Source organism: Myxocyprinus asiaticus, chromosome 43, assembly GCF_019703515.2.
Source record: "Myxocyprinus asiaticus isolate MX2 ecotype Aquarium Trade chromosome 43, UBuf_Myxa_2, whole genome shotgun sequence".
In the NCBI taxonomy this organism is placed as follows: Eukaryota; Metazoa; Chordata; class Actinopteri; order Cypriniformes; family Catostomidae; genus Myxocyprinus; species Myxocyprinus asiaticus.
This window is the reverse complement of record NC_059386.1, coordinates 24,217,854-24,233,919: the sequence shown is the minus strand read 5'-3', so window position 1 is coordinate 24,233,919 and position 16,066 is coordinate 24,217,854. Positions and strand designations below refer to the sequence as shown.

The window sequence follows — 16,066 nt, the reverse complement described above, 5'->3', positions numbered from 1 at the left end:
TTATCATAACACTGTATAAACACAGTAGCCTACATAACATACCGTTTCTCTGTTCTGTGCCGGTGAAATGTCAGCTGAATCTGCTTTCTTGGCGATCACTGATGTAATTGTAGGTTGGGATGAAATAAGAATTGTACTGAACCCAGAATATTCCTTTGAGACAAAAGTATACTTCAGTCAAATGCGAACACTAGGCATCTACAACAGGACGTGTAAAACGAATTTCATCATCAGCAAAGTGCTCAAGCACTTTACGCGCATGGCCCAATTTTTCTGACCGCGCGTACATTGAATGCGCAGCATGCATATGCGCCTGGAATTATTTGCACTAATTAGTGAGTCCACAAGATGGCAACACTCACAGTTGAGCTGTTGCTGTCATGAAGAAGCAATAGGGGAAGATGTAACCACCACAATCAAATGAAGTATACTCTCAAAGGCTTAACGTTTGACTGAACGCAGACGTAAAGCGTTCACGTAAAAACCGAAGTATACTTTGGCTTTAGACTGCCCTGCAAAGGCAAAATGTAGTAACTTTGGCAACCCTGAAACTGAGAAAAATTGCTTAATTATTTACATTGTCCTGTAAAATGTGGATTAGCCTATAAAATAGTAAACTTTCTCTGAATTTGAGCAAAGTTCAAAGCCACTTTGGACTGTCAAAAGACAGATCAGTGTAAGAGAACAGATTTCGGTCATTACTCAATTTTGACTAAATGTGTAGTTACTGTGTTTTGCCTTTGAAGGGCAGTACAGCATAGAAAAATGCTTTTAATAGCCTGAGCTGAGTAAAGTTTAGCTTTTTGCAGCTCTGCTTTTGAGCAGAGGCGTCTCTCTGGACAGACTAAAACCAGTGCAAACATATTCATCCACTGATGATACAGCAAATGTTAATTCTCTTAACATGACAAATGTCAACTTAGCAGAAGAAACCTTAAGAACAGAGCTTATGCCTACAATCAAATTATGGTGATAGGGAAGATTATCAGCTGCTGTATATTGCCATCCATCTCACCTGCAAAAACTATAAGAATCCAAAGAAATTGACCATTTTCAGAATGGAATGTTAGCATGCACTGCATACTGTGCAGTATACTGTATACATTGTTCTGCCTACTGTTTTTAATATGCAATAATAAACACTTCAAGCAGTAGTGTAATACTTCTTTGTGATCTGATGAAGTTACATGTGTAATTCAGCAATTTGCATCTAGCTATCATCTCAGAAATAAATTGTTATTATGAATTTTAAATTCTCTCATAATTTGCTTACCTTTATGTCATCTCAAACTCGTATGACTTTCTTTCTTCTGCGGAACACAAACAAAGATATTTGATGGATAATATGTACATACAATACAAGTCAGTGGGGACCAACACTTCCAAGCTCCAAAAAAGGACATTAAGGTATCATAAAAGTAATCCCTATGACTCAAGTGCTCTGTTCTCACCCAAAACCGATCGTATCGCTTCAGAAGAAAGTCATACGAGTTTGAGACTGCATAATGGTGAGTATATGAAGAGAGTATTATAATTTTTGTGTGAACATCCTTTAAGATCAGAAAAAAATTTTTACTTTTCTTTTTATTGTGTCTTGCAGACATCCTCTATTCCCTCTTCTGGCTTTGCTGTTTGAGAAGTGTGAGCAAGCTACGCAGGGATCAGAATGCATCACCTCCGCCAGCTTTGATGTTGACATCGAGAATTTCGTCCACCAGCAAGAGCAGGACCACAAGCCTTTCTTCAGCGAGGACCCTGAACTAGACAACCTGGTAACCACTCAACAGCCTCTTGCAACTTTACTTAACTTTCTGTCTCATTTGCAGGTTTCTAAATGCAGTTATCCATGTATACTCACAGTCTCTAAAGTCTTTGTTTACCATCATATCTGCACTGCCCTCTACTGGCTGTGATACTGGTTCTGTACAACTTCCTTTTCTCTCCTTTAAAGGTGAAAAAATTTTTTTTAAAATGTGATGTTAAAATTTGTTCTCATATTTGTAGAGTCAACTATAAGTAAGACATTTATAGGTTGATTACCCCAAATTGTAAACACTGTGGTTTAGTGGCACTTTCAAAACATTGGTCTATTTGTTTGAGCTTCCCAACCATCAAGACATAACAAAACTAACTCAACCTAAAGCGAAAACGAAAAGAGTCTGCGGCGGGACTATCTGACATCCAAACAGTGGTAGACAGGGAGACTAAGTCATATAAGTCATTGCAGTTCCATTTATTCATGTTAGTGGTGCAGAAATTAAAAAACGTACCTTTAAATTTGGCTGTACTTTGATTCTTAGAATATTTTAAAAAGAGTTACGCCTTAGCCTGGGGATTTAACATGAAAAGTACCACACAGTAACAATGTTCAACTGAAAATAAAAAGTGAGAGGTATTAGTCACAATTACTCTCACCCATCTCTTGACAGTAGCTTTTTTCTCTCTTCTCTCTATTGTTCTCCTTCCTGCTAACTCTCCCTCTCATATTCATACTCTCTCCTCTTCTTTGCCCTGCAAGACAGTTAACAGTAATTAGAAATTAAGGGAAGGAGGAGAGGAAAGGTCAGTGTTCATCATTACCAGGGCACATGGCCGACTAGTGCTGCTCAGTCAATTAACTCTGCATCTGTGTGCTTTACGACACACTGGTCACACATGGGTCTTCCGTTCACTAACTCTTCACCGAGACAGTTATAGTGGCCTTGCTGGGCTCCGTTCTCGCCTCAGAGAGATGGCACTGAGCCCTGATTAAACGAGCTGCAGTAATTGGCAGATTTATCTCCTCCTTGGCAAAGCATTTTTTCGTCCATTTGGTCGTCCTTGAGTTCTGACTTTGAGCGGCGACTATTTGAATGGGTAGTTAGAACTGAAAGTTCAGTCACGTCCAACTGTATCAGCAAAACTCAAAGTGTTTATGGCATTAAGCAAAGCAGCCAAGCAAACAATGGCAGGCAGATCAAGCTTCGAAACTCAAAATGGATGATTTATTTTGCCCTTTGGTTTCAGTGAAGGAGTTTATTCAATTAAATATTTAAGCATCAGATGTGTATAATAGTGGGATTGATTTTTAGTGTAAATTTTTTAGTGGGATGGAACATTAAAAAACAAAGCCATTTGAATGGGGTTTTCTCACTTTTGATGCTGTATCTTCTATTTCATTTATCCTACTGATATTTTGCTAAATTTCCCCCCTACTGGCCCATTTGGATTTCAGATTTGCAATAATAATTCAGATTTGTGCCAACCAAGTGACTCTAACACAAAATATTATTATGCTATTTTATAAATATACAGTATATAATATTTAATTATATAATCCTTATTCACAGTAGCGCCATCTTTAATTTTTAATGGGAATGACAAGGAGGCTTTGAGGGATAGACTTACAGTCTCTTCATTGGGTTATACTGTTGTTTAAAGTGCTTTGGATCATTGCACTGATGAAACATTGAAACATCTTTCCAAAAAAATTTCAGTAGACAAAAAAAAAAACCCACAAAACAGTTGTGGAAAATTAGATGTGATCTAGGAGCTTTATAAAGCTTTATACAGTGCATGCTATTGAAAAGACTGTGGGCCCTACTTTAAGAGCACAAGGATTACGCGCAATGCAATGCCTTAAGTCATAAGCGCAAAGTCAATGGGCATGGCCATGAAGTTTTGGTATTTTCATGCAAGCATGCACTAAGTCTAGGTGCAAGTGGGTTTGGCGAAAATTCAAACATTTTACTCTGTCTAACTTCTTCCACTGGCCCCTTTTGCAGTGACTTAAAAATCACTCTACGACAACGAGGAAAAATACTAATCTAAATTAGATCATAAATACAATAGTAAATATAAACATAATGATAATAATAATAAAAAAATAAGCCATGACCTAACCTATGCTAGATAGTTTAACACAATCTCATAATTATTTTATTTATTTTTCTCAAAATGGCTATGACAGTGATTGTCAGGGACTTAATTTAATGTTCCACTATATTTTAAGAGTTTGGACATACACTTTATTACCACCTGCTGGTAAAATCTCCAAACTGCAAATGCAGGAACTGGACCTTGCGCTGAGTTAAGATGTGGTATTGAAACATACTTGCGCAATGACCAAATTCCTAGGAAAATAACAATTTGCGCTTTGTGCCACTTCATTTACATATAATAATCCCACAGTTTGCGCACCTACAACCACATTAACGCAAACACTCCCACCCACGCCCACCTGCACTTTGCGCTGGCATGAAAATGACACTTAGAATTAGCGCTCTCATGAAAATTGTATAAGACGTTGTGCAGTCATAGTGCGTAGCGCTGCGCTTTAATACGAAAATAGAGCCTTGTAAGTCTATCCCTCACAGCCTCTTTTTCATTCACATCAAAAATCAAATATGGCACTACTTTGAATTAGGTATATGCAATTTCATTTATAATTTAATATAATTATATAAATATTATTTTATATGACTTTTTGTATATAATAATATACACTCACTGAGCACTTTATTAGGAACACCTGTACACCTACTTAGTCATGCGATTATGTAATCAGCCAATCGTGTGGCAGCAGTGAAATGGATAAAATCCTGCATATACAGGTCAGGAGCTTCAGTTAATGTACAGACGGGCTGGTTTGAGTATTTCTGTAACTGTTGATCTCCTGGAATTTTCACGTGCAATTAGTTTTCATTTTCAATAGTAACCGGAAATTATACATTATATAATGAAACTCTGTGACAGCTTTAAAATCATAAACAGAATTTTGCTGGAAAATAATGGCATACATTGCAAATTATTTTTCAACAACAATATTCAATACATACTGAAACAGAATACCAAATGTTTAAGTTTGCATAAAAGCATTAAAACATGTATCAAATTAACAAGCGTAAGATATAGTGACAATGCAGCAATGGCAGCACTAATAGGGCAAAAGTGACAATTCCATTGACTGGCCCCTTATTGTTGAGATATGCAACCTTAGTGAAAGCATTTCTTGTAAACTTCATCCTGTATCTTTTGTGTGTTGACATACTGTAGATGGTCAAGGCGATCCAGGTGTTGAGGATCCACCTGCTGGAGCTGGAGAAGGTGAACGAACTCTGTAAAGACTTCTGCAATCGTTACATCACCTGCCTCAAGACCAAGATGCACAGTGACAATCTGCTACGGAACGACCTGGGCGGCCCGTATTCACCATCACAGACCAGCCTCGGCCTGCAACAGGTGACTCACAAAAACATTCTCCTTAGACCTTTAGTCTGAAGGCCAAAGGTTGTTGCTAACACATGCACACAATGTCATATCAATGCACACACTCTCACAGCAGTAACATTTACATTTGCGTCAACACAATCTCCTCTCATAGAGATGCAAAAGGTCACATTTGGCTTGCCCTCGCTGTTCCTTCAGATTGGTCTTTGCTGACCTCTGCGTGAGAAGACTAGCACACTGTTGAATATTTCTGCTGCAGTTTTCATTTGCAAATTTCATCCAATGTATTTTTAAAGGGATAGTTCAACCAAAAATGGTAATTCTCTCATCTTTTACTCACTCTCATGCCATCCCAGACATTCTTCTGTTAAACACAAATGAAGATTTGTGTTTAACAGAATGTAGGTCCACACATTGTAAGTGAATGGCGGTCAGAACTTTGAAGGTTCAAAAATCACATAAAGGAAGCATAAAAGTAATCCACACAACTTCACTGGTTATAGCTATATCTTCAGAAGCTATATGATATGTGTGGGTGAGAAACAGATTAAAATGTAAGTCCTTTTTTACTATAAATTCTCCTCACTGCCCAAAATTTTCATTTTTGGGTGAACTATCCATTTAACTCTCATGTTAACTCTCATACCTGATCTTTTCCTAATCTTATGAGAACTGATAATTAGCAAAAATTTGATGCATAAAACATCCTCCTTAATACAATAATTAATAATAATAATCATTAATAATTTTCTTTATTTATCACACATTTGCATATATACAGTGAAATTCTTCTTTTTCACATATCCCAGCTAGGCTGGGGTTAGAGTGCAGGGTCAGCCATGATATGGTGCCCCTGAAGCAGATAGGGTCAAGGGCCTTGCTCAAGGGCCCAACAGTGGCATCTTGGCAGTGCTGGGGCTTGAACCCCTGACCTTCTGATCAGTAACCCAGAGCCTTAACTGCTGAGCCACCACTGCCCCACTGCCCCAACAAGCAGGGTTGGGAGTGTTACTTTTTAAATGTATTCCACTACAGATGTAATAATTTGTAATGTATTCCGTTAGATTACTCAAGGTTAGTAACGTATTCTAAATACTTTGGATTACTTCTTCAGCACTGGTAGATTTTTTTCACTTGTTTTGACTATAAAAACTCTGCCAGTACAGTCAGACAAAATACACATGTTAAAAATACATTCTCTGAAAAACCTAAATATCTTATGCAGTGTTGTTTCTAAAACAAGATAAATCAAATTGATCTTGTTTTAAGGATTTTTAGATATTTTTACAGGAAAACAATACAAAAATTATTATCAAGAAGACGATTTTTGCCCTAATATCAAAGGTCTTACTAGAAAAAATAAATTATGATCTAAATTATGAATTTTCTTGATAAAAAAACATGATCGTGCCTGGTAACATGTGCATGTAAAATGGCTAGAAATAGCATTTTAGCTTAGCGTAAAGCTGACAATTTACACAAAGTTTATTTCTATTTCTTCTGCTCCAAACTTACTTCAAACTTACTTCTCTGTCTGCTCGTATGAATGTAACACATCATAAGAAAGTTTTTCACTGCTGTTCAAATGCACTTTGGATCGCATTATTTATATGTATAAATGTTTTCCATCTGAAAGGACTAAATATTAAATGAAACAAATGACAATAAAATGCAAAGTAATCTCTTCAGTAATCAAAATACTTTTTGAATGTAACTGTATTCTAATTACCAATGATTTAAATTGTAACTGTAGTGGAATACAGTTACTTATAGTTTGTATTTTAAATACGTAATCCAGTTACATGTATCCCATTACTCCCCAACCCTGGATACAAGTAAAAAAAATTCTGGTTGGGGTCTCAGAGTCCCCAGATATGAAACATAAATAAATGCAATTAATTTTGACATGCTTATGTTTGAACCTATTACCCCTGCCAATTGTCTATTTTAATTTGTTTTATTGTATTTTTATACAATGTTTTTTTGCTGGCCTAAAATTGCTCCACAGAAGAATCATTTTTACTATACTGGATATTTGTCATATTTCTGAAAAGTGCATGCCTACTTTGATACATCCGAAGGTTAAAGCAATTCTGCCAAGGTGGATTTGATAAGCTCAGAGGAACATATTAAAATAGTTTGAAGGATAAATTATATGTTAATGTAAAAATTATTATTATTATTATTATTATTATTATTATTATTATTATTATTTTACACATACACTATTTGGGGCTATGGGACCCAAAACATAAAGACCGAAAGTTAAATCCAACAGAACATTAGGATTTACCCAAGAAACACCTGATGCCACTTCAAACAAAGAATTTGTGTAAAATAAGCCCTTCATGTGTTTTCTCCCTGTAGGATCTGCTCCAAAACTCATCCCCATCCCTCACCTCTGTCTCCAGCACAGTTAACCACTCCGGGATTGTGGTCCCTGCTGGCTCACTGCAACAGAACAACATTGCCATGACCACTATCAACTCTCAGGTGGTCTCAGGTGAGGGGGCCAATCATCACTCTGTTTGCCCATAGAGGAAAGTGCTCCATAAATTCAGAGATCTCAGTTCAAACAGCTTTTCTTTTCAAATTCATTATTTCTATAACAATAATACAGTTCACATTTTAATATGGCTTGGTATCGATTCAGATTTACAAGCTTCTGATTCGATTCAAATCAGATTTTATTTTGATTTTTTTGGATTCCAATTCATTTGGGTATATTTCAGTTATAATGTCTATTTTGTTAATTTGAGGAAATATTTTTTCAGGTTCTTAAGCAATTATTCATTACAAGTAAACAGTCAGGATTGAATACATATAAACAAAGTAACAAATTACAGTACAAGCAATCGAACAAGTAAAAACAATAAAATACAAAGAAAACAGTGCTCTAAGTTTTTAAATATTCATGTAAGGATTTAGAAATTGAAAAGTCTTCACTGTTTGATTATAATACATTAATACTTTTTAACGCAACTAAGTTACTAAGTTATCCAGCCAAGAGCAGCAAATTGTTTTCTTATTTTCTTGTTATTGTTGTTTGACATTAATCCGGATACATTTAAAAACAGCGTTTTTGTTTTTCGAAATGCTCTCCGTCCACACTGGTGTTTTCAACTGTTTGCCAAAAGTTGCTTGTCTACACTGAAACGTATGAAAACTCTTAAAATCCCCTAACCACGCATACGAAAAGTCACCGTTCCATGTACGGTCTGAAACGCAATTGTCCTTGTGTTCTGTTGCCGCACAGCAATTCCGAGTAAACTTCCCGTCGCCTTTGAATGAATGCAATGTAAAGGTTGTACAAAGTAAAATTGATCTTTATCAACACTATCAAAGTAAATATCGGACACAACAATGCCACTACAACATGGGCCACCATCTTGATTGTTTTGGGTTGAATGGATCACATGACTGCGTCACATGACAGCAAATACATCATCGTTTTTAGATACCTCTATTTCCCCTGTCCACACTACAACGTGAAGACAGCATTTTCAAATGTATCCACTCGGGAGAGCATTTTTGAAAAGCTCAGTTTTCACTGTCAAAAACGCCATCTCAGTGTGGACGGAAAGCCACAATGTAGAGAAAAAGATTTTCATTTTCAAAACGCAAACGTATTAGTGTGGACGTGGCCTAATATTAACAACATATTAACAGTGGCAGGTCTATTAGGCTGCATTTACCCTCCAAAACAGATATTTTGATACAAATCCTCTTTTTAGTCTCTCTGTTGACCTTCACTTTAGACATAAATTACTTTGTTTACATTAATACATTTTAGGTGGTACATATTACTGTTTAGGCACATTTAGGAATTACTGCAACACCGTGAGTGCTTTTCGATAATGATCAGCGTAATGAGCACCCCTAGCATAGAGTAAATGATTTTAAGAATTGATATTGGGAACATTTATATGAAGATCACGATCAGAAATTATTGTTTTTTATTATTTTTTTAACACAGCCCTACTTTTTACATTGGACATTGAGTGGTGACCCAACACAACTTTCAAAATGTTTATTGCATTAAGTAAACAGAAATGTTCTTAACATCAAACAAAATGTTCTAATATTACCATAAACTGCCATAGACCCAACAATATGCATTGGAACACGTATTTAGTGTAGTTTGGGTCATATTTTCTTTTACCTTGCATAGTTTTGTTTATGTTTTTGAGGATGATTGCATGTCACACAATCTGTCCATGTTGGCATCTGTGTATTTTTCTCGCTTCTATGCAGATGAATTAGTGCCAAGATACTGCAGAGTTTGATAGAACTACCAGACTTTGATGTCAACAAAAAATAAAATAAAATGGGAAGCATTTGTTTTCCCCTTTAAAAAGTTGATTTTGATATCCTAACTATACACGATTATATGATTAGTTGCATTTTATTATATGTATTTAGCATTGTTTTTCCTCTACTGTCCGCTACCCTATCAGAACAGACCTCTGACCCATTTTTGGGTTGCAGCCAACCAGTTGAGAACCACAGATAAAGGAAGCAAATGAGAGCTTCCTTTTAATACACATATTTCTAATTTTATCTTGATCTTTCTTTTACTAATTTTTTTCCCTTTCCAAACATCCCACACAGAACATTATTTTCACAGAGTGAATAAAGAATGTCTAATTGCTGTGAAATCTGGCTAATTAGCAGCAAAACAAGAAGTCCTTGTTCTCCTCTTTCAGAATACACTTTTGTTTTATGTTGGCACGGTGATTGTGATAGGAACTGGTTTGTTTTTGGGCTGCAGGATAATTATGTTTTCAGTCTTTTTTTTATGCAGCTAAAGCCTGTGGTCTGACCTCAGTCCTGTGTCTATAACTGATTTCCACAGGTGGAACGCTCTATCAGCCGGTGACAATGTTAACCTCACAGGGGCAAGTGTTAACACAGGGGTTACCGCAGGGAATCCAAAACAATCAGGTGAGGTCACCCCTGCTAAACAGACAACGCTTGATGCTCTGCTTTGATGCAGGGGAATCAAAGGGTTGTATCTTAACGCCGCACACAACTGATTATGAAGTAGAATTCTATTTCGTACATGCAGAAAATTCCAAAGTGCAGATTTTTTTCTAGACTGTAGTTTTTACACTAGATGTGAGCAGCACGACACGACTAAGCTAGATTGCACCCATTATAATTAATGGAGTCATCTACACTACAAGCTCCCAATGACTTCCGTTGACAGACACCCAGTTTCTATTTTTGATGCGCCGCACAGCTACTGTCCAGCCACTCTTTCTATGTCCATCTGAAATGAAATTAGTTCATTTACAAATATCATCAAAATGTTGTTCACTTCTAGTGTAGATACAGTGCAAGTTATTTAGGACATCAGTACTGGTGGTTGTGTGTTTAGTGTATTCTAGCTGTTGAGGATAAAACAGGTGAGTTTGGATTTGACAGACAGCTGTAGCCTGTGTGAATACCTAACTTTGGGCTAAGGTACTTCACTACACGCAGGCTGGGAATAGAGTTCAGCCCGTAGCTACATCTCAACAAGCTTTCAGTAATAATACCCCTGCATGAAGCCTCCAATTAATTCACCCTGCTTCCTGAATCACACACTCTCCCCCCGTTAGTGTTTGTGTGTATTTTGAGCAGAGGATGGGGGGAAACCACATGACACCCAGCTGCAAATGTAATGAGGAGGTTGTTTTTAGAGCTTGATTATTATTTATTTATTTAAAAATGTTGAAATCAGCGGGGAGCTGCTGCTTTTTATGGCTTTCAGTGGCAATGGTAGCATGAAATTATTATTCTTATTTTCAAAGTGGAAATGTTAATTTTTCCTTTTTTCTTTTATTAATTTTTTTTCCACACATGAAGAGCTCATAGATTATGCATCTTAAACTTGTCTGAAATGTTAATATGTCAGTCTCGGAATGGCGTAAAGCAACGTAAAATAAATAGTTTAATAATTTAGCTTGCATCCTTTAAATACACTCACTCTCAAACTCTTTTGCATTTCCATTCACCTTACATTAGTCGTACTTTAAAGCATATAATAAGTTTGATGAAAAGACAAAAATTGAAGACATTTTCTGCAGCTCTTTTAGTTGATAAAAGGCTTCTGTAAATGTGCCCTCCTTGGCTTTAATTTTAGGTATCATTACTCCCATTCCGTTGCTATGGTGACTGAAGGCATTCCTGCCCTTGCCAAAGAAATGGTGACTGGCGACTCTCTTTGTTTCCATGGCAACTACCCCCCCACCCCCCCACCCCCCACACACACACACACACACACACACACACATTCACTCGCTTGTCTTCACTCTCTTCTCCCAAGGTGAACCTGGACTTGTCCTCACTCTTGGACGGCGATGACAAGAAATCAAAAAACAAAAGAGGCGTTCTTCCCAAACATGCCACAAACATCATGCGTTCCTGGCTCTTTCAGCATCTTATGGTGAGAAAGAGGATGGCTCTTCCTGTTGTCACAACACATTATTGCCTTAGATGCCAAAAATGGGCTTGATGAGTTTGAAATGTACTTGAATCAAGGTTTATGTATTCTGAGTTAAATTAGAACTTAAATTAATCTAAACTGATTACAGAATATATAGTGGTGTCCAAGTCAGGGACCACTTTGAAAAAAAACAAAAAAACATTTTTTTTTTAAACCTGGAAATAAATTATATATATATATACTACTATTCAAAAGTTTAGGGTCACTTACTCATTCTTTATTTGATTTTATTTTTTTCACATTTTAGAATAATAGTAAAGTCATCACAACTATGGAATAATAGAAATGGAAATATGGGAATTATGTTGTGACTAAAAAAATCCAAAATAAATCAAAACTATGTTATATTTTAGCATCTTCAAAGTGGCCACATTTTGCCTAGATTTTGCAGACATGTACGCTTGACATTTTCTCAACCAACTTCTTGAGGTATCACCCTGGGATGCTTTTTAAACAGTACTGAAGGAGTTCCCATCTATATGCTGGGCACTTATTGGCTGCTTTTCTTTATTATTTGGTCCAAGTCATCAATTTCAAAACCTTTTTTTTTTTTTAATACAATTTTAGTTTTGTAATGAAATAAATTAATATGTTGGCAGAATTATATTTTTGTCTACAAAACTAATTTCAAACATTTAAGCATACGCCTTCAGATCAAAAGATTATTAAGATCATGAGAAACATTTCAGGAAAGTGACCCCAAACTTTTGAACGGTAGTGTGTGTGTGTGTGTGTGTGTGTGTGTATATAGAGAGAGAGAGAGAGAGAGAGAGAGAGAGAGAGAGAGAGAGAGAGAGAGAGAGAGAGAGAGAGAGAGAGAGAGAGATTTAAAAAATGTAAACAAAGACGTAAAATGAAGAAATATTTCGGATTCTACACTATTTCTAGGTCAAACACAATCAACCACAAGATACTCTTTATGGTTCTGGTTCATCAAGTTTTGCACAAATTTGTATATGTATTTATAAATGCTCTCAAACATCTTTAAAAAATTACCATAGGATTTTCACTTACTTAAAAGTTTAACATTCCATTTTTCTTTTCAGCACCCTTATCCCACAGAAGATGAGAAAAGACAGATAGCAGCACAAACAAATCTTACCTTGTTACAGGTGAACAACTGGTAAGAGACTGTTAAGTTTCTATGCACAGCAAGATGGCGCCATCTAATGGCAACAAACAGATACAGACCAAATATTTTTAGTAACTGAGTAACCTTTTCTCTCTCTTCACTTTTGAAAGGTTTATTAATGCCCGCAGACGTATACTGCAGCCCATGTTGGATGCCAGTAATCCTGACCCTGCTCCTAAAACCAAGAAGATGAAATCTCAGCACAGACCAACACAGCGCTTCTGGCCTGACTCCATTGTAGCTGGAGTCCTGCAGACACACGGATCCCACTCTACAAACAACTCAGACAGTTAGTTATTTTAGTGCATACTCTTTAACATCAGATACATATAGATACTTTGAAAGGTATTAAAGGAATAGTTCACTCAAAAATGATCATTCTCTCATCATTTACTCACCCTCATGCCATCCCAGGTGTGTATGACTTTCTGCAGAACACAAATGAAGATTTTTGGAAAAATATCTCAGATCTGTAGGTCCATACTATGCAAATGAATGGTGACCAATACTTTGAAGCTCCAAAAAAACACATAAAGGCAGCATAAAAGTAATCCATATGACTCCAGTGGTTTAATCCATGTCTTCTAAAGTGATCTAATCGATTTTGAGTGAGAACAGTCCAAAATATAACTCCTTTTTCACTGTGCATCTTGCCACTGCAGTCTCTATGCAAGATCAGGATTTCAAGCATGATTACACCTCCTAGTGCTAAACGCATTCTCAGAATGCTAGCTGGTGCTAGGAAGTGTAATTAAGCGTAAGATCATGATTGCCAAGGAGTTATATTTTGGTCTGTTTTCTCTCAAAACCGATTGGATGTATTAAGCCACTGGAGTCATATGGATTATTTTATGCTGCCTGTATGTGCTTTTTGGAGCTTCAGAGTATTGGTCACCATTCAGTTGCATTGTATGGACCCACAGAGTTGAGATATTTTTCCAAAAATCTTTGTTTTGTTTTTGGTGAGTAAATGATAAGAGAATTTTCATTTTTGGGTGAACTATTCCTTTAAATGGAATTTTCTGGATATGTGGGTGTGAAATTGACATCTAGCAACTCCTGCCATGGTGGGCGAATTGATCAAATTTACCGGCCATGAAACTGTATTTTTGTAATCTAGGCAACTGACCAAGTTAAACCTCAGTAAATTTTCCACTGAGGTAGAAGTTGTTATGAGTCGTGATAAATGTCTTTGATTTAAATCATTCATTTGATGTTGCGGTTGCTAATAAAGTTACCCACCAAATTACCAGTAACTTTTATTTACTTGCCAAAACCATTTTTTTTTTTTTTTTCTAAATTTTTTATGTATTGTACTAAATATTGTTCAAGAATATGTAATAAATTATGTGGAAAGTTAGAGAGTATTGGTGACCATATAAGCTTGAGTTTGGCATCTTTTTTTTTTTTTTTTAAAGAGCCACGCTGAATTATGTTAAAATATCAAACTTAAACTTGCATTTGGCACTTTTGGTTCTAGTGTTAATTTCGGACCCTCTCTGATACTCTACAATTTGTTGGGTTATTATAAATTTGTTAATATCCAAATGTTGCATATTTATTTGTGTATGTGTGTTTTTGTGTGTGTATGTGTGTTAGGTTCTCTGGGCATTGATGGCCTGCATTCTCTATCCTCGGATTCTGCCACACTGGCGATGCAGCAAGCCATGTTAGGAGCTGACGATTCCATGGATGGCACTGAGGAGGAAGATGAAGAAGATGAGGAAGAGGAGGGAATCGATGATGAGGAAGATGAAGAGGAGGATGAAGAAAGTGAGGGAGGCAGACAGATGGCCATTTCTGCTCGGAGAGATCTGGGCCTCAACCACAACGATGGACTGGAATAAAAAATAGAGACATGAAAATGACATAACTGACTTAACTTATACTCATCCCCATGGCAAAACATTTTAACACCACCTGAATGATTTCCGGTGGACACTAAGTGCCATGGAACAGCCAATGAGAATTAGGAGGAGGGGCCTATAAAATATGATGGTTAATTAAATTAGTTTTAAAGGGATAGTTCACCATAAAATGATATAAAATGAAATTGTTGTTCCTAACCCCAGTGACTTAATTTCAGTCATTGATGACAAAAGCAGAACATCTTCTACATTATTGTCATAGTCTATTGTGTTTCAATAGACCATTTTTTGATAATTAAAAGATATAACTGTAGTGGATGTTAATTGATTTTATTTTACGACTCATTTCATGTAATTACATTGTTATAAATGGCCTGTTACATATTAATACCCATTTATATTACGTTACCAGATTCACTACTGAAAAAAAAAAAAAAAAAATTCACAAAGTTGTCTTTGATTACTTGAACTCTGAGTGCGGGAATATTTCAATGTATTTAAGAGCTACCACGGGGATTTCTAAAACATACACAAGTCAAACAGACTTTAGAGAAAGGATTGTCCTGTCTTTTGTGTTTCACCGAAGAAACAAAGTCATACAGGTTTGGGAAAACAAGAGGGCGAGTAAATAATGGCAGAATTTTTGGGTGAATTATCCTTTTAAAGATGAAATTTCGGGGGAGGAAATATGAGGAACTTTAGTTGTGCAAAGAGCGTACTGTATATTTGGCAGTTGCCAACCAGTCACGCTACTCTCATGCATATAATTCATTTAAGACTTACTTTGTAACGTTTCCTTGGTTCTCAGGTGTCCTAGCATGACATAATGTCTACCCTCTCTTAAAGTCATAGTGATAACTATCATGCAATGAGTGGATGTTTTAGGCATGTTATTTCTTTTTTATTTTTGTAGACGTAACAAAAATAATTATTAGAAGTCTTGGAAGATTGAAAAAGAAACACAATCTAAATGACTGATAGCACAATGTATGTACATTTGATAGTGATGCATTTAGCCAGACACTTAATATTCATTTTCTAAATTGTCAAAAGGCAGTGTCACAATCAACTATGATGCTGCCCCCTGGATCTCTACCATACACCGTTTGAGTAAACATTAAGGCCACATTCTTTTGAATAAAGATTGCATCCTTGTTCTAAACAAAAGCATGTTGTGACAGTCAACATAGAGTGCCAAGCATCTCTTCTGTGTAAGGAACAAAGCTCCTGTGCTCTTCCAAACCACAGGACCTACCAGTGAAGTTTACTGAAGAACACTGCAGGATTTAAGGCATATTTGCTGTTTCGTATCATACTCTGAAATGCCCCTCTTTATTTTATGTGAAGGACAAAACAAACTGTGAAGAC

The 16,066-nt window shown here is 36.3% G+C and overlaps 1 protein-coding gene across 1 annotated transcript in view; it reads left to right on the top strand.

Annotated features, from left to right (window-relative positions):
* The window catches only part of LOC127433306 (pannexin-3-like), a 44,082-nt gene that overhangs the window by 15,515 nt on the left and 12,501 nt on the right, over positions 1-16,066 (top strand). The window contains exons 3-10 of the mRNA XM_051685083.1: positions 1,601-1,772; positions 5,035-5,220; positions 7,576-7,711; positions 10,064-10,152; positions 11,519-11,638; positions 12,745-12,821; positions 12,941-13,119; positions 14,430-14,674. Of these exons, the coding sequence (XP_051541043.1) occupies positions 1,601-1,772; positions 5,035-5,220; positions 7,576-7,711; positions 10,064-10,152; positions 11,519-11,638; positions 12,745-12,821; positions 12,941-13,119; positions 14,430-14,674 (1,204 nt within the window). The remainder of the gene's footprint in view (positions 1-1,600; positions 1,773-5,034; positions 5,221-7,575; positions 7,712-10,063; positions 10,153-11,518; positions 11,639-12,744; positions 12,822-12,940; positions 13,120-14,429; positions 14,675-16,066) is intronic.